Source organism: Aethalodelphis obliquidens, unplaced genomic scaffold (assembly GCF_003676395.1).
Source record: "Aethalodelphis obliquidens isolate GAN/ISIS:26980383/991018 unplaced genomic scaffold, ASM367639v1 scaffold26, whole genome shotgun sequence".
In the NCBI taxonomy this organism is placed as follows: domain Eukaryota; kingdom Metazoa; phylum Chordata; class Mammalia; order Artiodactyla; family Delphinidae; genus Aethalodelphis; species Aethalodelphis obliquidens.
The window spans coordinates 3,429,242-3,456,017 of record NW_020837970.1 but is presented as its reverse complement, the minus strand read 5'-3'; the positions used below and the strand labels follow the sequence as shown (position 1 = coordinate 3,456,017).

General features: G+C 37.0%; 1 protein-coding gene across 2 annotated transcripts in view; it reads left to right on the top strand.

Moving 5' to 3' along the window:
• NEDD4 (NEDD4 E3 ubiquitin protein ligase) overlaps window positions 1-26,776 on the top strand; it is a 149,500-nt gene that overhangs the window by 14,777 nt on the left and 107,947 nt on the right. For both annotated transcript variants that reach the window (XM_027123089.1, XM_027123088.1), the window contains exons 3-4: window positions 6,967-7,045; window positions 7,148-7,186. In XM_027123089.1, the coding sequence (XP_026978890.1) occupies window positions 6,967-7,045; window positions 7,148-7,186 (118 nt within the window). The remainder of the gene's footprint in view (window positions 1-6,966; window positions 7,046-7,147; window positions 7,187-26,776) is intronic.

Here is a 26,776-nt window from a genome sequence, read left to right as displayed (position 1 = left end):
CACATGATAGCAGATTCAAAACAACTCATTGGAGGACAAAAGATCTGAACAGAGATCAGGGTTGCTGCCCAAGAAACAGAGCTTGTGGTTCTTGTCCAAGTAAGATAATTAATTACATGATAAAAACAAACAAATTCTCATCAAAGAGAAAGTACAGTATCCACAGTCTCCACAATTTAACATTTATAATGTCTAAGATCTAATCCAAAGCTATGTAATTTATAAAAAGCCAGGAAAACGAAACACATTCTCAGTAGAGAAAAGAAAATATGCTCACAATAAGTTAAAAGATTGGAAATCTCAGGAATGAAATAGAACCCATAAAAAATGAAAATTCTAGAACTGAAAAATATAATATTTGAAATTAAAATTCTTGGATGAAATTAATAGCAGAATGGAGATGACAAGGAAAAATTAATTGAACTTAAAGACAGATCAATAGAAATGATTTCCCAGCCAGAGATGAGAGAGAAACAAAGATTTAAAAATTTTTTTAAGTGAACAGAGCCTCAGGGACTTGTTAGATAATATTGAACAGTCTAACATACATTTACCTGGAGTCCTAGAAATAGAGGAGAGAGAATGAGGCAAAATGTTGTTTGAAGAAATAATGGCCAAATTTTTTCCAAATTTGATGAATGACACGAGTTTATAGTACCAAAAAAACACCAAGCAGGATAAACACTGAGAAGAACATACTGAGGCACATAATAGTCAAGCTGTTGAAAACAAAGTATAAAGAAAACTTCTGACAGAAGAAACTCAGAAAATGACAAATTACATACAAGGGACCTATAATTCAGTTGAGTACTGACTTCTCACCAGAAACTATGGAGGCCAGAAGAAAATGGAACAATAGAATAGCTGTCAATCTAGAGTTCTGTACTATATTCAGTGAAAATATTCTTCAGGATGATGACAAAATAACATTTTCAGATAAAAGAAAACTATGAGACTTTGTCATTGGCAGACCAGTACTATAATAAAAGCTAAAGAAAATTCTCCCAGCTAAAGAGGTAGATACAAGATGGAAATTCAGATCCTCAGAAAGGAATGAAGAGCATCAGGAATGGTAAATATCTAGAAACATGTGAAAGACTTTTTGCTCTTTTCATCATAATTTTTTAGAAAAAACATATGCCTGTTTATATCACAACTTACTGTTTTGTATTGTATTGTGTTATATGTATTGGAATACATATAACAACTATGGCATAAAGGACAGGGATGGTATGCATTATGAACCTTTTTAGTAGAGTTTACTATATTAAGTGTAAGTGGAATAAAAAGTAAGCATGTATATTGTAATACCTAGATAAATCACTAAAAAATAATGTAGGGCTTCCCTGGTGGCGCAGTGGTTGAGAGTCTGCCTGCTGATGCAGGGGACACGGGTTCGTGCCCCAGTCCGGGAAGATCCCACATGCCACAGAGCGGCTGGGCCCGTGAGCCATGGCCGCTGAGCCTGCGCATCCAGAGCCTGTGCTCCGCAACGGGAGAGGCCACAGCAGTGAGAGGCCCGTGTACTGCAAAAAAAATAAAAATAAAAGAATAAATAAAATAATGTAAAGAATTATAGATTAAAAAGCAATAGAAATTTTAAAATGAAATTCTTGAAAAAATAAAATAGTTAAACAAAAGGCCAGGAAAAGAACAAATGATCAAAAAAGAGAGAGAGAGAGAAAGGGGAGAGGGAAGAATAGAAAACTAGTAATAATTTGATACACCTAAATCTAATCATAACAATAATTACATTAAACATTAATGGACTAAGGTGAATATGAGGTAGAAGTTATTAGAATGTATTGAAAAAGAAGACCCAACTAAATGCTGTCTATAAATGATGCACTTAAAATATAAAGACACAGGTAAGTTGAAAGAGAAGGGATGCATAGCCATACAAACAAGCATGTGAAGACTGAAGTGGATATTTTAATATCTGATAAAAGAGATTTCAACACAAAAATTATTTCCAGATATTTCACAACAATATAAGAATAAATTCATCAAGAAGATAAAACAATCATAAAGTTGTATGTTCCTGCCAAGAGAACTTGAAAATATACGAAGCAAAAGTTGACAGAATTAGAGGGAGAGAGAAAAAATTCCACAATCATAGTTGGAAACATTAGCTCTCTCTCAGCAGTTAATAAAACAAGATTAAAAAAAAAAAACAAGAACAGTAAGTTGAACAATATTATGAACTTGGATGCAAAGAACACTTCCTAACAACTGCCAAATACACATTCTTTTCAAGTGCACATGGTATATTCACATTATTTATCGATTGCTGCACAACTATAATTACCTCAAATTTAGCAGCTTAGAAGAACACATTATTTATGATTTCATAGTTTCTGCGGGTCACAGAGTCTGTGCATGGTTTAACTGGGTCGTCTGCTTCAAGGTCTTGAAAATCTGCAATCAGGCATTGGCCAGGGCTGTGGTTTCATCTGAGGCTTCTTTGGGGAAGCATACACTTCCTAGCTCATGTGGTTGTTGGCAGCATTCAATTCTTTCAGACTGCCAGACTGAGGGCTTCAGTTTTTTGCTGGCTGTCAGCCAGAGGCCATCCTAAGTTTCTTGTCACATGGCCTTCATATGACAGCTCACAGGATAGCAGCTTGCTTCTTCAAAGCTATCATAGGAGAGAAAGTCTCCTAGCAAGATGGGTTACGATCTTTTGTAATGTAACCACATACATTTTGTCACTTTTGATATAATTATTCATTAGACTACACAATCCTTCCCGCATTTACGAGGAGGGGACCACAAAAGGCATGAACATTAGGAGGTGGGGATAAAAGAAGCCACCCTAGAGTCTGTCTGCCATATTATGCTGGGCAATAAAACAGTAAATCAAACAAGTGCAAAATTTACATTATTTTCAAGGGCATATGGTACATTCACCAATATAGGCGATGTGTAAGACCACAGGACGAATCTCAAGAATTTAGAAAAGATTTAAATCATATGGAGATGTTCTCTGATAACAGTGGAATTAAGTTAAAAACCAATAACATCCCAAATATTTGGAAATAAAACAGTACACTTTGTTTTGTTTATAAGTCAAAGAAGGAATCAAAAGATAAATTAGAAAACATTTTGAACTGAATGAAATTAAAATATAGCAACATCAAAATTTGTGAGATGCAGCTAAAGTATTAGAGGAAAATTTATAGTTTTAAAATATTTAACTTAGAAAAGGAGTAAGATCTAAACTTAGTAAAGGAGTAAGATCTAAATGAATGGCTTGAGTTCTGAGATTAAGAAATCAGAAAAAAGAAGGGCAAATTAATTCCAAAGTAAGTAGAAGGAAGAAAATAATGATAAGGGCAGAAATTAGTGAAATAGAAAATGGACAATGATAGGAAAAAATCATTGAAATGAAAGGCTCATTCCTTGAAGGGATCAATAAAAATTTTAAACTTCAAGCTAGACCAATCAAGAGCAAAAAAGAGAGAAGGCACAAATTGCCATAATGGAACAAAAGCAGAGGCATTGCTATAGACCCTATGGAAATGAAAAAGACAGAAAGGGAACACTGTGCACAACTTCATGCCAATAAAGAATCATGCACAACTTAAATGAAGTAGACAAAATCTTTGAAAGATAGAAATTACCAAAACTGATCACAGAAGAAATAGAAAACTTCAGTAGCCCTATATTGAACCATATATAGCAATATATGATCAGGTGGGATTTTTCCTATGAATATAAGGTTTGTTCAACATTTGAAAAAAGTCAACCACTGTAAATCATCACAGTAATATAGCACAGAAGGAAAAAAATGCATGATCATTCAATAGGTGTAGAAAGTACATTTGTCAACGTTCAACACCCTTTTGTGATAAAAACTCTCAACAAACTAATAATAAAATGCAGAATTAGTTTAACATATGAAAATTAATCAATGTAATATACGATATTAATAGAATAAAAGAAAAACATGATCATTTCAATAAAAACAACAAAAGCATCTGACAAAATTCAGTACCCAATCATGATACAAAGTCTTAGCAAACTAGGGATAGATGGGAGTTGTAGACATGATTAAGGTTTTCCGTGAGAAAGACAATAGCTAATATCATGCCCAGTGATGACAGTCTGAATGCTTAAACTTAAACTCAGGAAGTCTGAATGCTTAAACTTAAACTCAGGAATAAGAAGCTCACATTCAGTTCAACACTGTACTGGATGTCCTAGCCAAGTAATATGACTAGGAAAAGAAATAAAAATAATGCAGACTGAAAAGGAAGAAACTTTTTACTTGTAGACCGTCTGATCATGTACATAGAAAACCCTAAGGAATCTCAAAGAAGCTGCTAGAACTAAAATATAAGGCCACAAGATACAAAGCCAGTGTACCAAAATTAGTCATATTGTTATATCCTATCAATCAATTAACAATTGGAAAATGAATTTTTAAAATCTCTGTTTACAATAATATAAAAATTTAAAACTTAGAAGTAAATTTAACAAAAGATTTGCAAGCACTGTACACTGAAAACTATAAAACATTCCTGAGCAAAACTGAAGATCTAAATCGATGGATAAATATTTTCATATTCATGGATTGGCAGATTCATTATTGTTAGAGTTGTATTTCTCTCCAAATTGAATAGATTTGGCTCAATCCCAATCAAAATCCCAGCCATGTTTTTTTTTTTTGAGAAATGGATAAGCTGATTCCAGTATTGTTATGGAAAGTCAAAGGACATAGAATAGCCAAAACAATTTTGAAAAAGAAGAACATAGGTGGAGAACTTTTGCTACATAATTTCAAGACTTTTATACAGCTATAGGTAATCAAGACAAAGTAGCATTGGCATGAGAACAGATATATTGTTCAGTGGACTAGAATAAAGAGTGTAGAAGTACACACACACACCCACACACATACACATAGACATGTATATGGTCAGTTGCTTTAAGCATTAAGGTAATTCAACAGAAAGGATAGTCTTTTAAGTACATGATACTAGAACAACTGGTTATCTATATGGAACAAAATGAAGCTCTTTCCTTATCACACATAATATAGAAAATTAATAAGAGCTAAAATTAATAAACTTCTAGAAGAAGACATAGGAGAAAATATTTGCTCTACTGAGTTACACAAAGATTTCTTGAATGGAACTCAAAAAATATGAACCTAAAATTTAGAAAGAAAAATGTTGAAACAGACTTCATCAGAATTAAAAACTTTTGTTGTTTGAAAGACACAGTTAAGGAAGGGAAGAGGCAAGCCACAGATTGGGAGAAAATGTTTTCAAAACATATATCTGACAAAGGCCTGTAATTCACAGTATATAAAGACCTCTTACAACTCAATAATAATATGATAAAATGGCCAATTAAAAATAGGCAAAACTCTTGAACAGACATTGTCTGTGGACTGTCCAGGTGGAAGTGTCTAGCTGGGTGGCGAGATCAGGAATATATATTTATATTTATGTTTTATATTTATATTTGACAGGATGTAGTTAGTTGTTAAAACCATGGATGAGATTGTGAAGGAAATATGTAGAGAGAACAAAAGGGAGAACCAGAAGGGACTTGTGTCATGAAAGCTAAATGAGATGAGCTTCAAGGAGTAAATGGTCAGTATTATCAAACCTACAGAGGACCAGTAAAATAAGTGCCTAGAAAGTGTCTATTGTTTTAGCAAGATTGGTGACTTTTCAAGGAATGGATCTGAAGGAAAGAGGTGGAAACCAGATTATAGGGCTGTGAAGAGCACTGGGAGTTGAGGAAATGAAGAAAGAGAGGTCGTATGCCATCACGGTTAAGCGCAGGGCCTCTGGAACCAGGTGCTTGAGTTTCAGTTCTTGCTTTTCCGCTTCCTAGCTGTGTGATCTGGGATGAGTTGACTTACCTCTCTGTGTAAAAGAGAGATAATAATCATACCTACCTCATAGGTCGTTATAAGGATTCCAAAATTTATATATATAAACTGTTTAGAACAGTGCCTGGCACAGAGTAATTGCTATATAAATGTTAATTATTATTATTACAGATTATTCTCTTGGAAAGTTTGAGACAGAAAGAAAAGAAATCTAGTTTGCTTTGCTGGAGGCAGGAAGGAGAGTCAAGAGTTGGGCGGGTTTAATAACATTTCTATGACTGGAAAAACCTAGGTCAAAGAAAAGCTGGAGATATAAAAGGGAGAAGTCAAAATAGATGATGTAAGGTTCCAGAGGAAATGGGAGGAAACTGGACAAGGGCGATTGGGTGAAATACCAGCATCACTGAGGTTAGGGGTAAGATGGGCTCTGATAAATACCAGGATGTTGGGAGTATTACAATGACTTTGATTTTTGTCAATTAAAGTAAAAGGTAAGGTTGTATAAGGAAATGGGAGGAGGGAGTTTGTGGTGGAGAATGGTGGGTACTTGGGATCCCCAAGAGACATGGGAGAAATTTGACCATGGACAAGTAAAATGTCTAAAGTCTTTTGCTTTGCAAACCTAAATATCACAAGGTTTTCCTTCTCCATGTCTCTTTGTACAAGGGGTTACATGTCATATAATTATTTTGAACTGAAGCACTTTGCCTTTATTTTGTAAAAAGAGTTTATACCCGTGAGATAACTTGGAGCAACCTGAGGTCTTGCAAAGCTATTCTTGAGAATCAGTGAATCAACCTTCTTAACCCAAAAGAGGAAGACATGTAATAAAGATAAAACAAAACTTCAAAAATCTTAAGAGGTTGGAAATCATTAAATTGTGATTAAAAGGTTTTCTTTCTAATTCTTTGTCTATTTCACTAACATGGTATTTCAGCTTTTTAACAAAATGCAAAGATTGCTGTAATTACTTACCCCTGCCTAAGGAACCCTTACTTTTAAGTGTAGGAAGTAATTGTAGAAATTGTTAACAAGGAAAATTCTGTGAGTTTTACAGTTCGAGTAACCTGAGTTTGGGAATAAGCAACAATTAACTTTTTTTTTTAAAATTTTAACAGTGATCCTTATGTGAGAGTGACGTTATATGACCCAGTGAATGGAGTTTTTACAAGTGTGCAAACGAAAACCATTAAAAAGGTTAGACTTAGCAGTATTCAAATTTTTCAAAAATATACTTTGTTTTATTTTTATATGACAAAATATTAAACAGTTAGTTATAATATGTTTATTGTCTTTTAGACTTTGAATCCAAAATGGAATGAAGAAATATTATTCAGAGTAAGTATGCATTCTATTTCATTATAACAACAAAGATTTTTCTCAGTAGGTTAGAATGATAAGTTCTCACTTACAGTATTCTTAAATGTATCTTGTAAGAATTTGTAAAAATTTAAAAGACTTAAATCTAGGTATCCCCATTTTGACATGGCCCTGGAACCATTTATCTTATTATGAAAAACATATGTAAGGTAATGAAGAGGTAAAGGATAATTGTAAACCTGGAATTATCTTATTCTAATTTAATTCTGATTTAGAGAACAGTCTTATTCGAATTTTGCAGAGTTTGATTTTAAAGATGATGCAATATTTGTGTCTCTCCAGTCATTTGTTTATTTATTTATTTATTTTTGGCTGTGTTGGGTGTTTGTTGCTGCACACAGGCTTTCTCTGGTTGCGGTGAGCGGGGGCTACTCTTCGTTGCAGTGCACAGGCTTCTCATTGTGGTGGCTTCTCTTGTTGTGAAGCACGGGCTCTAGGCACGTGGGCTTCAGTAGTTATGGCATGCAGGCTCAGTAGTTGTGGTGCATGGGCTTAATTGCTCCACAGCACGTAGCACCTTCCCGGACCAGGGATCGAACCCACGTCCCCTGCATTGGCAGGCATATTCTTAACCACTGCGCCACGAGGGAGGTCCCCAGTCTTTTGTTAAATACACTGATCCAGGCAAGAGATGATGAAGGCCTACCAACAAGTGGATACATTTCTTCTTATACACCCTCCAGTCACATTCCTGCCTTCCTCCTCACCCCGCCTCACTATCCCATAAGAGCAAACTCCAGTCAGCACTTATTTCAGGTTTCAGGAGGGCCCTCAAACTGACAATGACATGTATATGGGAACAATGATTCATATAACTATGGATTTCTCATCAGAAACTGTGATGAAACAGGGTAATTAAGGTAGCAAAGAAAAAAGAATAGTCAACTCCAAATTCTATATCTAACAAAAATATCCTTCAGGAATGACAGTGTGATAAAGGTATTCTAAGCTGAGGAAAAATACGAGAATTATACTTGGAAAACTAAATGCTCTTCTCTCAGTAATTGGTAGGATAAGTAGACAAAAAATTCAGTAAAGATACAGAAGTCCTGAACAACATGATCAAATCACTTTTATTTAATTGACATTTATAGACTTTCCACCCAACAGCAGCAAAACACATGGTCTTTAAAATTGCACATGGAATATTTACTGAGTATGCTGGGCCAAAACCCAAACCTCAACAATATTAAAAGAATTTAAATCATGCAAAGTATGGTCTCTGATTATAATGGAATTAAAGTACAAATTAGTAACACAAAAATATCTGAAAAATCCCCAAATATTTGGAAGTTAAACAACACACTTCTAAGTAATCCATGAGTCAAATAAGAATTGTCAAGAGGGATTAGAAGATATTTTAATAGAATGAAATAAAAATACAGCATCAAATGGATAAAGAAGATGTTATATACATATACACAATGGACTACTACTCAGCCATAAAAGAGAATGAAATAATGCCATTTGCAGCAACATGGATGGACCTAGAGATTATCATACTAAGTGAAGTAAGTCAGAAAGAGAAAGACAAATACCATATGGTATCATTTATATGTGGAATCTAAAATATGACACAAACTTATTTACGAAATAGAAACAGATTCAAAGACATACAAAACAAGCTTATGGTTACCAAAGGGGAAAGAGGGTGGAGAAGGGATAAATTAGGAGTTTGGGATTAGCAGATACAAACTACTATATATAAAACAGATAAAGAACAAGGTCCTACTATATAGCACAGGGAACTATGTTTAGTATCCTGTAATAAACCATAATGTAAAAGAATATGAAAAAGAAAAAATATATATATATATATCTGAATCACCTTGCTGTACACCAGAAACTAACACAACATTGTAAATCAACTGTACTTCAGTAAAAAAAAAAAAAAAAAAATCAAAATTTGTAGGATGCAGCTAAAGCGATGCTTAGAGAAAAATATATAGCATTAAATTATATTAGAAAAGAAGAAAGGTCTTGAACCATTAATCTAAGGTTCCACCTGAAGAAACTAGAAAGTAGCATCATTACAGAACCAACAGACATTAAATGGAAAATAAGGGATATTATGAACAATTCTGTGCCCATAAATTCAATAACTTAGATAAAATGGATCAATTCCTTTAAAGACATATCCATCAAAACTTTAATAGGAAATAAATTACCTGAAAAGTTTATCTCTTAAAGAGATTGCATTTGAAGTTAAAAACCATCCAACAAAGAAGACTTTGAGCCCAGGTAGTTCCACTGGTTGAATTCTACCACGCATTTGATGAATAAATAATTCCAATTCTATGCAATGTCTTACTGAAACTAGAAGAGGAAGGAACATTTCCCAATTTATTCATGAGGCCAGCATTACTCTGATACCAAAACCAGACCAAAGACTTTATAAGAAAATTAAAACTGCAGACCATTAGCCCTCATGATCATAGCCATTCTGTGGTAAGTTTATTAAATTGGGTGCCTTCCATTCTGAAAGGGCCAGTAATTTTTCCTCAAATTACCTGTGGATGTGGATTTGCCTTTCCTGTCTGCAGAACCTCAGGCAGCACAATTATCTGGGGGCTTACAGAATTTGTGTTCATAGGGATGGAATCCATGCAACATTTCATCCTTCCAGGGGACCCAGTTCACAGAGAAGGAGGTGCAGGAATGGGCCCATGACCATGGGATCCATTGGTCACAGTGTTTACCACGCCATCCAGAAGCAGGCAGCCTCACAGAGCACTGGAATGGCCTACTGAAGGCACAACTGAAGCACCAATATGGAGGCAATACTCCATAAAGATGGGGTGCCAGTTTAATCATTTAAACCAAAGACCTAATATGAGGCTGTGTTCACAATGGAAAGAATACACGGTCCAGGAACAAAGGAATAGAAGTAGGAGGGTCCCCACTCACCATCATTTCCAAAGACCCACTGGAGGACTGTGTGCTTCCTGTCCCTAGAACTGTGGGCTCTGCTGAGTTAGAGGTCCAAGTCCCCAGAGGGAGCACTCTCTTTCTAGGGGACATATCAAGGGTTCCATTGAACCACAGTCTATACCTGCTGCCAGGGCACTTGGACTCCTTGTATCCAGGAACCAGCAGGTGATTGAGGCTATTATCTGGTTTCTGTAGGGACCAGACTGGAGAATTAAATGAGCATATTATAGGAACCACTCTTATATCCTTTAGGTCTTTAATGGTGGTACAAATCTATGACATTCCCACTATGTTGCAGTATTTTTGTTGTTTTTTAAACAGCTTTATTAAGATATAATTAACATAACATACAATTCACCCACTCAAAGTGTACAATTCAGTGGTTTTTAGTATATTCACAGAGTTGTTCAACCATCACCAAAATCAATTTTAGAACATTTTCATCACCCCCAAAATAAACCCCAGACCCACCATCTGTCACTTCTCATTTTCCCCCAGGATCTGCCCCTCTTCCCAGGCAACCTCCAAATCTACTTTCAGCCTCTTAAAGAGATTTGCCTATTTTGGACATTTCGTATGAATGATATCATATAATATGTGGCCCTTTGTATCTGGCTTCTTTCACTAAGTGTAATGTTTTCAAGGTTCAACCATGTTGTAGCATGTATCAGTACTTAATTTCTTTTTATTGCCAAATAATATTCCATTATATGGTTAACCACGCTATATTCATGCATCAGTTGGACATCTGAGTTGTTTCCACTTTTTAACTATTATGAATAATGGTGCTATGAACATTTGGATGCAAGTTTTTGTGTGGACATATATTTTCATTTGGGGAGTATATATACCTAGGAGTGGGATTGCTGCATCGAATGAGAAACTGCCAAAATGTTTTCCAAAGTGGCTTTACCGTTTGATATTCCCACCAACAGAGTATGAGAGTTCTCACTTCTCCACATCCTTGACAACACTTGTTATTATCTGACTTTTTATCACAGCCCTCCTAGTGGGTGTGAAATGGTATCTTATTGTGGTTTTGATCTGCATTTCCCTGATGGCTAATGATGTTGTGCATCTTTTCATGAGCTTATTTTCCAGTTGTATATTTTCTTTAGAGAAATGTCTAGTCAGATCCTTTGCCCATTTTATAATTGGGTTATTTGTCTTTTTGTTATTGAGTTGTCATAGTTCTTTATATTTCTAGATACAAGTCCCTTGTCAGACACATGATTTGCAAAAATTTTCTCTCATTCTGTGGGTTGTCTTTTGAATTTATTGATGGTATCCTTTGAAGCACAAAAGTTTTAAGTTTTGATGATGTTCAGTTTCTCTTTTCTTTTGTTCCTTGTGCTTTTGTTGTCGTATCTAGTCAGTATTGTTTTAGATTTACTATCTTCACCAGAGGGAGGACAGTTTCAAAGGCTTCCACTTGGCCTTCTCACTATGATAGCTCCTATCCCACAAGCCACGGATTCAATGTGGTGGTGGTAGTGAGGAGATCCAACTTCCATTATATCAATCCCTATTGTACACTTGAAAACTAGGGAAATGACTACTGGGTGGATCCACAGAACTAGTGAACTCGGTATAAGCTGAACGTTAGACAGGACTCCATTTGTTTTCTGTTCTCTGTAAGTCCTTGCTTTAATATGGAAGACCTAATGATGCTTTGGGTTTCTGTTTCCAGCAGTCCTCAATATGTCTGATTATTCTTTCTCCCCAGTATACACTCACCCAAATAAGTGGCCATAGTCCTTTTGGGGGAGGAAGAGAGGAATCATTACAATATACATTTCCTACAGTGATGCAGAGTCCTTCCTCCTATGGACTAGGTTACTTCTTCAGTCAGTGTACTGTGCATCTGAAAATTGGCTCAGGTTGGGGAACTGGATGAGGGATTGTGACTTTTCTTTTTTAATCGGGACAATTGTCCTTAGCCACTGCTTCTCCGTTCTTCCTTCTTATAATTGTAGATGTTAAGCAGCACTTTTGTTGATCACCTGCCTCTTTTGCCCCTTAGGGGCCCCATGCTCTATACCCTACACGTCAAGTCAGCTTCAGTGCCCCTCTTACGTGGCTGGTCATTACAATAATTGTAGCCCCCTTGGTTCTAGCAGTGAAATGTCACTGGCTGGCCTCTTACTGGAGAAGGGGAGGCTCGTCCCCATGCATGGCTATTAAGGAGCCCAGCTCTTTGACCACCTCTCCCACCATCAGTCCTGGCATGCAGACGAGAGCCACTACTGCACTTCTGGGTGAAGCTGCTGCCCCTCTTACCAGCACACACCTGATGACTGTGGTTCCCTCCCCTCTCATGGAATACAAGCATCTGGTAGGTATTTTGGCCTCATATTTTATAAATATATATATATATATTTTTTTTCTTTTAATTCTAGCATTCCAACTTCCCTTGGCCTTTTTATTCCTTCCCCTACCATATGCCAGGGCAACTTCTAGGAGCCACTCTAGCAGGAACCTTGCCTCATCTCATGGGGTCCTTGACAGGATGTTCAATCCCTTGTCCTGAGAAGATGCCTCCATGTCAATGAATTCTTGCTTATGCTGTCTTATGTTTCTGCCCCTTTGATCAATCGTAGTCCCAGAGATATTCCTCTGGGTCGTGCCAGGACATGCTGTTTAATTCTTGAAGCTTCTTCCAAATGTAATCGCTTTCATTCTGTATCAGACCCAGGCGGGATTTAACACTGATTATTATCTTGATAACCAGGGGAGAAGTGGGGGCAACTCCTGAGGAGAGAGTGTGGGGACCAGCTTCTGCAATGTCATCCTGCACGTGGGAAGTGCCAGCTCTTATTACAGAGGGATGAGATACCCTACTCTGCAAGCTCTGAGGGTTCAGGGACCTGCGGAACCAAAATCCTCAGGGGCGTCCACCCAGATCCTCCTGTCCTGCACATCAGGATCCCAGGTTTTCCCAGCCAGGGCCCTGACATTAACATAATAGACCCACAGTGACTGAGCATTTAAATGTCTCTGAGCTCTGCAAGCTCTGTCAACTCCGACACTGCTTCTCAGTTTTGTCCTCTTTTCCACTTCAGGAGGTGCAGGCCTCTTTATACATTACCAAAGAGACCCTCTGTCTCTCAGATTTAACCTTTTGCTTTTGTTAACTGCCCTTATTTTCTCATTGTCTCTCTGTAAGTCATCAGTAGTAAAAACTAGACAACTTCATTGTCCTTGTAGGTATTGTTCTTCCCTTCCCTTTCAAGTGCGTTATACATCAAACTGGCAAGGGTGTCTCCCTCCACCAGGACATTTGCCTAGGACACCCCTGGAGAAGTCTTTAGGAATTGGACCACCATCTTCTGCCAGTGACTATATATGTCCCACATTCTGCTAAGGATGGGGAGATCCTTGCCAGCCAAGTGAGTGTGGGCTGGTCCTAACACCCCACTACTCATACCATCTGTGTTGGTTTGGGCTCTCTAAGAAACAGACATCAAGATGGAATTAGATATGCAGGAGGTTTATTGGGGAAGCACCTGTGAAGGTCAGACAGGGAAGACACACAGATGGGAAGAGCCTTCTCCTCATGATGCAGGCTTAACACCTGCTCAAGGAGAGGGGCGAAAGGACTGGGTAGGAAGAGTCTCACACTGCAGCACAGTTCTGAGAAAGTCTCGCCCAGACTGATGGAGAGTTTCCCAGCAAAGGTTGTCTGTTAGAGAAGTCCTGTGTTGGGCAAGAGTGCCCAGTCTTTGAGAGAAAGCAAAGAGAACCCAATGGGTAGATTCAAAGGTACATGGTTAGCTGTGGCTGCCAATCAGCTATGCAGGTTCTCTTGAAAGAGATCCGAAAGTGATTAAAGTGGCTCAGCTCTCTTATTATTGTGACATTTAAGGATGTGTATTGTAATCCTTAAAGCTGTCACTAAGAAATTAAAATGAAATATTATAGGTGAAGGTCCATTAAAGGAAATAAAATGGCATACCAAGAAACACTTGATTAATAATTTTTTTAAAAAGGTGAAAGGGAAGAAAAGAAGAATAAAAAAATAGAAAAGAAATAGATGATAACAAGCCATAAAGCAAACCATCTCAATACTTACAAAAAAGTAATATTCAACTATATGCTGTTTACAGGAGACACATTTTGAGTATAGAGACACAAACAGGTTAAAAGTAAAAGTACAGGAAAAGGTATACCATCACTAAGCCAAACAAAACAATACCCTGTTATGGCTGTATTATTATTAAACGAAGTAGACTTCAGGATGAAGAGTATTACCAGAGAGATTTCATGATCATAAAAGCATTTATTCATCAAGAAGACATACAGTCCTATGAATACACCTGATAGAAGAACTTCAAAATTTTGAAGAAAAAATTGACAGAACTAACTAGAGAAATAAATCCAGAATAAAGATTTTGTCACACCTCTCTCAATAATTGATAAAACAACTAGACCAAAAAACAAAAATCCAGTAAGTACATAAAAGATTTGAAGAACACTATCAATCAACTTAACCTGTTTGGCATGTATAAAACACTACATCTGATACAGCATACCTCAGAGGTATTGTGGAGTCAGTTCCAGACCACCACAATAAAGTGAGTCACACAATTTTTTTGGTTTCCCAGTGCATATAAAAGTTATGTCTACACTATACTGTAGTCTGTTAAGTGTGTAATAGTATTATGTCTAAAAACACTATACGTACCTTAATTTAAAAATAACTTTTTATTGCTAAAAAATGCTAACCATCATCTGAGCCTTCAGGGAGTCATAATCTTTTTGCAATAGTAACATCAGAGATCACTGATCACAGATACCATGACAATGGTATCATAATATAATAATAATGAGAAATTTTGAAATATTGCGAGAATTGTTAGTGACATAGCGACACAAAGTGAGCAAGTGCTGTTGGAAAAATGGCACCAGTAAACTCACTTGACACAGGTTTTCCACAAACCTTCAATTTGTAAAAAACGCAGTATCTGTGAAACACAATAAAACAAAGTATGCCTGTACCTGAAGAATATACGTTCTTTTTATATGCCCATGGAACATTCTCCAAGATGACCATATATTGGGCCATAAAACAATTCTGAATGTGTTTAAAAGGCTTGAGATTCTATAGAATATATTCTCTGATTACAACAACCTTTAAATAGAATTCTGGAATGTATATCTGGGATATATATTATACATGTATATCTGGATATGTCAATATATCTCAAAAATCCATAAATATTTGGAAATTAAACGTATTTTAAATAAGGCACGATCAAAAAGAAAATCATAGGAAATTTAGAAATCATTTTAACTGATGGATAATTAAAGCATAACATATCAATATAGGATGAGCTAATTCAGTGCTTGGAAATTTACATCTTTATATGCTTATATACAAAAGAAAAAGGATTTAAAATCGATGATCTAAGTTTCTGCCTTAACCAAAAAATGAAAAGTAGAGGGAGGGCTTCCCTGGTGGCGCAGTGGTTGAGAGTCCGCCTGCCGATGCAGGGGACGCGGGTTCTTGCCCCGGTCCGGGAGGATCCCACATGCCGCAGGGCGGCTGGGCCTGTGAGCCATGGCCGCTGAGCCTGCGCGTCCGGAGCCTGCACTCTGCAACGAGAGAGGCCACAGCAGTGAGAGGCCCGCGTAACACCAAAAAAAAAAAAAAAAAAAAAAAAGTAAAGGGAAGGAAATAAGAATGGAAGTCAATAAAATAGAAAATGGATAAAAAGTAGAGAAAGTAAATGAAACTAAAGTTGGTTCTTTGAAAAAATTAATAAAATTGCTATACCATAGCAAGCCCTAAAAAGAGAGAAAGAAAACTCAGGGCTTCCCTGGTGGCGCAGTGGTTAAGAATCCTGCAGTCAATATAGGGGACATGGGTTCGAGCCCTGGTCCGGGAAGATCCCACATGCCGCGGAGCAACTAAGCCCGTGTGCCACAACTACTGAGACTGCACTCTAGAGTCCATAAGCCACAGATACTGAGCCCCCGTGCCACAACTGCTGAAGCCTGCATGCCTAGAGCCCGTGCTTTGCAGCGGGAGAGGCTGCCACAGTGAGGAGCCTGCACACTGCAACGAAGGAGTGGCCCCTGCTCGCTGCAGCTGGGGAGGGGGGGAGGCCCGCGCGCAGCGGCGGAGACCCGATGCACCCAAAAGTAAATACAGTAATTAATTAATTTAAAAAAGGAGGAAAAAATGGAGAAAGAAAACTCAAATGAACAATATCAGGGATGAAAGGAATATCAAAGTGTGGGTAGAAGTAGATAATATGGTTATCCATTAGAGGAATTAAAATTGTAATTAAATTTTTAAAAATTTTAATTAAAAATCTTCCCATTATTTTTTACCATCTTGATTTTTTCTTAGAATGGATACTTGAAAGTCAGTACTACTCTTGAGTTAGAGATGTTACTACAAAAATAAGAAAGAAGGCCATTTGTAGATGATAAACCTGGCTCGGTACTTTACTGCCTTTTACTCATTGTTTCTTTTACTATAATTTCACTGTTGCCAAATGTTCTAGCCAGTATTCCTCTATTCTGGGATCATAGGCCGTGCATTTATTTTAATCAGAAATTTGCAAATTTATTCCAAGGGTAACTAGATAAATTTTTGTGGATCAATGCTAATTCATCACAGCTAGATATAGAAAACACATGGCGATTTAATACTTGCTGTACAAAGGACATAATTATGTGCAGTCCTCTATTTTCTTCTTGTCATTTATATCATTATACATAGCACAAAATATTTTCCATTGAATGTATTCACATAAAAATGTCTATTGAGATAACAGAGTACAGTAAAATGTTGATTATTGGGCATTCAGCCAAATGGAAATTGTGGCCAGAGGTTGAAGGGAGCCTTTATATCTTTGAGAAAACGTGAAGTTCAAAGAAAGTCTTTTGTGGAGAACTGTTACTGGTAGATTAACAAATAGAGGAGACTCCAAATTGAAGTTAATGCTCAATAGAAAATTATAGTAAAATCTACACTTATAGTTGCTCATATGAGACCAAGGGAGGCAAGTTATCAGGAGGGAAAAATGTTTGACACATTAGGAGCAATGTACACATTGTATAATCTGTGCATCAGCATAGTGTATGAGCATCTGGAAAAAGACAGCCCCACTTCATCCCCTGTACACCCATGGTGCTCAGTTTATATCTTTAGTATTCATACTCATCATATTATATTTACAAAATGTGTATATGTTCATGAATATATTAGTATTATGTTACAGAAGCAACATAACTTGCACACCACAGATATTTTTAGAAAGAGAAATAAAAATCGGCCATAATTTAATCTCCATAATGCCACCACTGATTGTGTGATAGTCTGGTATTTTTTCCTATGTATTTTTATCCATGTATTTATACTCCTCCACCTCCGCACACACACAAAAAATTGGTGTGATATTTTTTCCCAGTCACTTTGCTAATGCTTATTAATGTGAGGCCACAGTCCCTACCCTCAGCGAAGCTTACTGTCTGCTGTGGACCCCTATAAACTAGTTTCTCAGAAGAATTACCAATGTGCTGAGACTTGTCAAGGGAAAACACTGGGTGCTATGGAGTGAGTATCAGGGGATATTAGAGACTTGAGGGGATTCTCTCAATGTAGGGTATTTAGGGAAGGCCCTTCTGAAGTGTATCATTTAGGATGCTTTCAGCTTCAAGTAATCCTAGCCTCTCTGGGATTCTCTTGCCTTTCTGTCCTTGGTCACAGGAAGCTTCCAGCAGTTCCTAATGACATAGCCTCCCATGATGATGTCCAGAGGTAGAAAAGGGAGAATGTTTTCTCACATGTCTCTTTTAAAAAGTGAAGAACCCTTTTCCAAAAGTTTCCCTAGGAGACTTTGATTCATGTCTCTTGGACTGGAATTATGTTGTGTGTGTATTTCTAACCCTGTCATTAGTAAAGAGAGTGGAATTACCGGGAGGTTTAGAGGAATCAGAAGTCAGCTCCTGGCGGGGGGTGGGGTCGGGGTAGGGAGTAGCTGCCTGTATCCCTGACACACATTATCATCCATTATTTGAATAAAATCAGAATTCTGTTAGCTAGGAAGAAGGCTGGGGTGCCCCATTAATAAAGCACTAAGTAAGGTATGGTGTAGCCATATAATGAAATCCTCATCAGCTGTTCAAAAAGAGACAGAGGTATATGTATTGATAGGATGTTAAGTTTCAAAATATATTAAATGAAGGAACAAAGGTGCAAAACATTGTATATATGATGCACCTTTTTGTGTAAAAACAGAACAGCTTTCTCACATGCTGGTATTTGCAAAAAATACTTCTAGAAGGTCCAAGAAACTGTTCACAGTATTTTCTCTGAGGGTGGGGAAAGGGTGAGAGATTTATAATTCACTATACTGAATATCTTTTTTTTTTTTTACTGTTTGGGTTTTTTCCCCATGGCTGTGTATCTATAATTCATTTTTATATTTGTTGATTAGCAATAACTGTATAGAGAAACAAATTAGAAGAACATAAAATATGTAGATAAAAATGCAAAGATAGTTTCTATTTATATAACGCTTAAAGCTTGTAAAAATACTTATCTAGTTCATTTTACTTTTTACACAGTTTTTATTTTAAAATCTACTTACCACATATGTCCGCACAAAAACCTGTACATGAATACTCATAGCATCATTATTAATTATAGTCAAAAAGTAGAAACAGGGCTTCCCTGGTGGTGCAGTGGTTGAGAGTACGCCTGCCAATGCAGGAGACACGGGTTCGTGCCCCGGTCCGGGAAGATTCCACATGCCGCGGAGTGGCTGGGCCCGTGAGCGATGGCCGCTGAGCCTGCGCGTCCGGAGCCTGTGCTCCGTGACGGGAGAGGCCACAACAGTGAGAGGCCTATGTACCGCAAAAAAAAAAAAAAAAGTAGAAACAACCCATAGGTCCATCAACAAATGAATGGATAAACAAACTGGGGTATATACATACAGTGGGATATTATTCAGTTATAGAAAGGAATGAAGTACTGATACATGCTACAACATGGGTGAACCTCGGACACATTATGCAAAGTAAAAGAAGCCAGTTACAAAAGACCACGTATTGTAAGATTCACCTCATGTTAAATGTCTGTAATAGGCAAATCTATAGAGACAGAAAATATTAGAGGTTGTCTGAGGCTGAGGAAGTTGGGAAATCAGGAGTGACTGCTCAAGGGCATGGGGCTTCTTTTTGAGGTGATGAAAATGTTCCAGAATTGCGAGGGTGGTTGCATACTCTGTGAATATACTAAAAACCATTGAATGGTGCATTTTCAGTGGGTCAGGTACATGGTATATATATTATATCTTTATAAAGCTTTTTAAAAAGTATGACTGCGTTGTTTTTTTTTCCTGCAACCACCAGCATAATTTCCAGGAGCATTACTTCAGGTTCTTTATGAATACCAGAGAATAAATTGATATTTGTCAATACCTTTGTCCTTCTTTGAGAATTTGGTTACTCCTCTGGAAAGTGTTTTTTTCCTCTATTCTTTTATGCATTTATAGACTTAGACATTTTTCAAAAAACCTATCTCAGTATTTTTATTTTTGTTTCTTCTTACACCTTTCCTATAAATATGACCCTGTAAACTCTATTTTTATGACCATAGCTTTACTCCTATTTTTAATAAATTAAAAAACAATCATCTCATCAAAGAATTCACACATAGCTTTAAAATGAGATAGTATAAAGGGGCTTATAATGAAAAGCAATAGACTCTGGTGCCCCAACCTCTCCCCTCCTATTCCTGCTTCCCAGAAAGAACCCCTGTTTAACTGTTTCTGTTTGTCATGCTGGTCCTTATTCCCATCCTGCTGAATAGCTCACACATCCCTGTCCCAAACTGGCTTCTAGCTATGATAGATGAGTAGTAGATCGGCAACTTATGTGTTTGGCCAGTAGTTTGGCCCCTCATAGGAGTCTAGGTTGAAACTCATTTTTCCTCAGAAACTTGAAGACAGTGCTTTATCAACTTTGAGTATGGTATTGGTATTGAAAAGGCTGCTTCTTGTTCCTTTGGAGGTGATCCTTCTCTCGCTGTGAAAAATGTGATGATTTATCTTTACCCTGGTGTTTTAAAATTTCACAGTATTATACCTTGTGTGTACAGTGTCATTGTATTGGGCCTTTGATAAGCATTTCAATTTAAAGACTACTGTTTCCCTTCAGCTCTGAAAATTTTTGTGTGAATAATTTCTTTAATAATTTCCTTCCCTCTGTTTGTATTATTGTTTGGTGATTCCAGCTAGTTGGGTGCAGGGTTACCTAGACTGATTCTTATCTTTCTCAGTCAGAATTCCTCATGTGAACCACAGAACACAGAAAATGATTTGAGTGATAGTTTCCTCACATATTCCAGGGATGGTCTTACTGAGTACCATCCTAGATATATGAGATAAATCAATAGATAACATACATTAAATGTCTTAGGACAGGAGTCAGTAAACTTTTTCATAAAGGGCCAGACAGTAAATATTTTAGGTGTCACACAGGCAGGAGACAAAAATTGAGGCTACTGTGTAGGTACTTATATAGCCGTTTAAAAGGTAACCATTTTAAAATGTAAAAAAAAATTATTATCTTATGGGCTGTTAAAAAAAAAAAAAAAAAGCAAGCAAGTGCCTAGCTGGCTTTGGTCCATAAGCTGTAACCTCTGTTTTAGGACATTAGGGCTTAATTCTTTCACTGAATCTGTTCAGAAAATCCTCTTTTTTATTTTCTCTCATATTTTCCTTCAGCTTAGCTTTTTGCTCTACATTTTGGGATATTTCTGCAAATTTACCTAAAATTGCTTATATTTGAATTCAACAGTTATTTTTAGTTGCAACATCACTCCTTGCCTCTTTTTATAGTGCCCTATTTTAGCTTTATGGATGCAAGACTTTCCCAAATTTTTCTAAGGATATACCTTACAGTTTTTAAAGGTGTTTCTTAAGTATCTCTTTTCTTTGGGGACAGTTTTTCTGTTTCTACATCTGTGATCTCTGGTAATCATCTATTGCTTCTATATATGAAAAGCCTAAACATTCAACAATTACATGTTACATTTTTAGTTATTTATATTTTATATATTAAAACTGATGGTTGAAGAAGATGCAGTTGCTGCTGTTGAGAGAGCACGTGCTTGGGGAGCAGGTGTGCACAAAAATGCTGAAGGGATCCATGGGATGACAGGCTGAGCTCTAATAGCATTGGCTACAGAGCTCTAAAGCCTCATGATTAAAATGGGGGCAACAGCTCCAAAATCGATACAGCAAGGAGGATCAGAGAGTGAGACATGAGATGCTCTGTGGCTTTGTACAGACTGCTCTGGATGTCTATGGGAGGCAAGCCAAGCTGAACACTTCCCTGGAGCACTGCAACCTGGAGCTGTGAGAAACCCCTTGCCCTCAGCTGTGGAGTTGTGATGAGCTGTGCAACTGACAGGACCTTGTTGCTCCGGCCGGGTGTCAGGCCTGAGCCACTGAGGTGGGAGAGCCAACTTCAGGACGTTGGACCACCAGAGACCTCCTGGCTCCACATAATATCAATCAACGAGAGTTCTCCCAGAGATCTCCATCTCAACGCTGAGACCCAGCTCCACTCAACAATGAGCAAGTTCCAGTGCTGGACGCCCCATGCCAAACAACGAGCAAGACAGGAACACAACCCCACACATTAGCAGAGAGGCTGCCTAAAATCATAATAAGTTCACAGACACCCCAAAACACACCACTGGATGTGGTCCTACCCACCAGAAAGACAAGATCCAGCCTCATTCACCAGAACACAGGCACTAGTCCCTCCACCAGGAAGCCTGCACAACACACTGAACCAAACTTACCCACTGGGGGCAGACATGAAAAGCAATGGGAACTATAAAGCTGCATCCTGTGAAAAGGAGACCCCAAACACAGTAAGTTAAGCAAAATGAGAAGACAGAGAAATACACAGCAGATGAAGGAGCAAGGTAAAAACCCACCAGACCAAACAAATGAAGAGGACGTAGGCAGTTTACCTGAAAAAGAATTCAGAGTAATAATAGTAAAGATGATCCAAAATCTTGGAAATAGAATGGAGAAAATACAAGAAACTTTTAACAGGGACCTAGAAGAACTAAAGAGCAAACAAACAATGATGACCAACACAATAAATGAAATTAAGAATTCTCTAGAAGGAATCAATAGCAGAATAACTGAGGCAAAATAATGGATAAGTGACCTGGAAGATAAAATAGTGGTAATAATGGCAGCAGAGTAGAATAAAGAAAAAAGAATGAAAAGAATTGAGGACAGTCTCAGAGACCTCTGGGACAACATTAAACGCACCAACATTTGAAGTATGGGGTCCCAGAAGAAGAAGAGAAAAAGAAAGGAACTGAGAAAATATTTGAAGAGATTATAGTTGAAAACTTCCCAACTATGGAAAAGGAAATAGTCAATCAAGTACACGAAGCAAAGAGAGTCCCATACAGGATAAATCCAAGGAGAAACATGCCAAGACACATATTATTCAAACTATTAAAAATTAAATACAAAGAAAAATCATTAAAAGCAGCAAGGGAAAAGCAACAAATAACAAACAAGGGAATCCCCATAAGGTTAACAGCTGATATTTCAGCAGAAACTCTGCAAGCCAGAAGGGACTGGCAGGACATATTTAAAGTGATGAAAGGGAAAAACCTACAACCAAGATTACTCTACCCAGCAAGGGTCTCATTTAGATTTGACAGAGAAATTAAAACCTTTACAGACAAGCAAAAGCTAAGAGAATTCAGCACCACCAAATTAGCTTTACAGCAAATGCTAAAGGAACTTCTCTAGGCAATAAACACAAGAGAAGGAAAAGACCTACAAAAACAAACCCAAAACAATTAAGAAAACAGTAATAACAACATACATATCAATAATTACCTTAAATGTAAATGGATTAAATGCTCCAACCAAAAAACATAGACTGGCTGAATGGATACAAAAACAAGACCCATATATATGCTGTCTACAAGAGACCCACTTCAGATTTAGGGACTGAAAAGTGAGACTGAAAGTGAGGGGATGGAAAAAGATATTCCATGCAAATGGAAATCAAAAGAAGGCTGGAGTAGCAATTCTCATATCAGACAAAATAGGCTTTGAAATAGACTTTAAAATAAAGACTATTACAAGAGACAAAGAAGAACATTACATAGTGATCAAGGGATCAATCCAAGAAGAAGATACAACAATTGTAAATATTTATGCACCCAACAAAGGAGCACCTCAATACATAAGGCAAATGCTAACAACCATAAAAGGGGAAATTGACAGTAACATAATCATAGTATGGGACTTTAACACCCCACTTTCACCAATGTACAGATGATCCAAAATGAAAATAAATAAGGAAACACAAGCTTTAAATGATACATTAAACAAGATGGACTTAATTGATATTTGTAGGACATTCCATCCAAAAACAACAGAATACACTTTCTTCTCAAGTGCTTATGGAACATTCTCCATGATAGATCATATCTTGGGTCACAAATCAAGCCTTGGTAAATTTGAGAAATTTGAAATTGGATCAAGTTTCTTTTCCAACCACAACGCTATAAGACTAGATATCAATTACAGGAAAAAAAACTGTAAAATACACAAACACATTGGGGGCTAAACAATACACTACTAAATAACCAAGAGATCACTGAAGAAATCAAAGAGGAAATCAAAAAATACTTAGAAACAAATGACAGTGAAAACACAATGACCCAAAACCTATGGGGTGCAGCAAAGGCAGTTTTAAGAGGGAAGATTATAGCAATACAGTGCAACCTCAAGAAACAAGAAAAATCTCAAATAAACAATCTAAACTTACACCTAAAGCAATTAGACAAAGAAGAACCAAAATACCCCAAAGTTAGCAGAAGAAAAGAAATCATAAAAATCAGATCAGAAATAAATGAAAAAGAAATGAAGGAAATGATAGCAAAGATCTATAAAACTAAAAGTTGGTTCTTTGAGAAGATAAACGAAATTGATAAACCATTAGCTAGACTCATCAAGAAAAAAAGGGAAAAGACTCAAATCAATAGAATTAGAAATGAAAAGGAAGAAGTAACAACTGACACTGCAGAAATACAAAGGATCATGAGAGATTACTACAAGCAACTGTATGCCAATAAAATGAACAACCTGGAAGATATGGACAAATTCTTAGAAAAGCACAACCTTCTGAGACTGAACCAGGAAGAAATAGAAAATATACACAGACCAATCACAAGCACTGAAATTGAAACTGTGATTTAAAATCTTCCAACAAACAAAAGCCCAGGACCAGATGGCTTCCCAGGCGAATTCTGTCAAACATTTAGAGAAGAGCTAACACCCATCCTACTCAAACTCTTCCAAAGTATAGCAGAGGGAGGAACACTCCCAAACTCGTTCTACAAGACCACCATGACCCTGATACCAAAACCAGACAAAGATGTCACAAAAAAACTACAGGCCAATATCACTGATGAACATAGATGCAAAAATCCTCAACAAAATACTAGCAAACAGAATTCAACAGCACATTAAAGGATCATACACCATGATCAAGTGGGGTTTACCCCAGGAATGCAAGGATTCTTCAATGTATGCAAATCAATCAATGTGATACATCATATTAACAAGCTGAAGGATAAAAACCGTATTATCATCTCAATAGATGCAGAAAAAGCTTTCAACAAAATTCAACACCATTTATGATAAAAAAAAAAAACCCAGCAGAAAGTAGACATAGAGGGAACTTACCTCAACATAATAAAGGCCATATTTGACAAACCCACAGCCAACATCATTCTCAATGGTGAAAAACTGAATCCATTTCCATTAAGATCAGGAAGAAGACAAGGATGCCCACTCTCACCACTATTACTCAACATAGTTCTGGAAGTTTTAGCCACAGCAATCAGAGAAGAAAAAACAAAATAAATGGAATCCAAATCGGAAAAGAAGTAAAACTGTCACTGTTTGCAGATGACATGATACTATACATAGAGAATCCTAAAGATGCCACCAGAAAACTACTAGAGCTAATCAATGAATTTGGTAAAGTAGCAGGATACAAAATTAATGCACAGAAATTTCTTGCATTCCTGTACACTAACAATGAAAAATATGGAAGAGAAATTAAGGAAACACTCCCATTTACCATTGCAACAAAAAGAATAAAATAGCTAGGAATAAACCTACCTAAGGAGACAAAAGACCTGTATGCAGAAAACTATAAGACACAGATGAAATAAATTAAAGGTGATACAAACAGATGGAGAGATATACCATGTTCTTGTATTGGAAAAATCAACATTGGGAAAATGGCTCTACTACCCAAAGCAGTGTACAGATTCAGTGCAATCCCTATGAAGCTACCAATGGCATTTTTCACAGAACTGGAACAAAAAAATTCACAATCTGTATGGAAACACAGAAGACCCCAAATAGCTAAAGCAGTCTTGAGACAGAAAAACAGAGCTGGAGGAATCAAGCTCCCTGACTTCAGACTATACTACAAAGCTACAGTAATCAAGATAGTATGGTATTGGCACAAAAACAGAAATATCGATCAATGGAACAGGACAGAAAGCCCAAAGATAAACCCACAGACATATGGTCATCTTATCTTTGATAAAGAAGGCAAGAATATACAGTGGAGAAAAGACAGTCTTTTCAATAAGTGGTGCTGGGAAAACTGGACAGCTATGTGTAAAAGAATGAAATTAGAATACTCCCTAACACTGTATACAAAAGTAAACTCAAAATGGATTAAAGACCTAAATGCAATGCCAGACAGGATAAAACTCTTAGAGGAAAACATAGGCAGAACACTCTGTACATAAATCACAGCAAGATCCTTTTTGACCCACCTCCTAGAGAAATGGAAATAAAAACAAAAATAAACAGATGGGACCTAATGAAACTTAAAAGCTTTTGCACAGCAAAGGTAGCCATAAACAAGATGAAAAAACAACCCTCAGAATGGGAGAAAGTATTTGCAAACGAAGCAACTGACAAAGGATTAACCTCCAAAATATACAAGCATCTCATGCAGCTCAATATCAAGAAAACAAATAACCCAATCCAAAAATGGGCAGAAGACCTAAATAGACATTTCTCCAAAGAAGATATACAGATTGCCAACAAATACATGAAAGGATGCCCAACATCACTAATCATTAGAGAAATGCAAATCAAAACTACAATGAGGTATCACCTCACACCATTCAGAATGGCCATCATCAAAAAATGTACAAACAATACATGCTGGAGAGGGTGTGGAGAAAAGGGAACCCTCTTGCACTGTTGGTAGGAATGTAAATTGATACAGCCACTAGGGAGAAGAGTATGGAGGTTCCTTAAAAAACTAAAAATAGAACTACCATATGACCCAGTAATCTCACTACTGGGCAGATACCCTGAGAAAACCATAATTCAAAAAGAATCATGTACCACTATGTTCACTGCAGCACTATTTACAATAGCCAGGACATGGAAGCAACCTAAGTGTCCATCAACAGATGAATGGATAAAGAAGATGTGGCACATATATACAATGGAATATTACTCAGCCATAAAATGAAATTGAGTTATTTGTAGTGAGGTGGATGGACCTAGA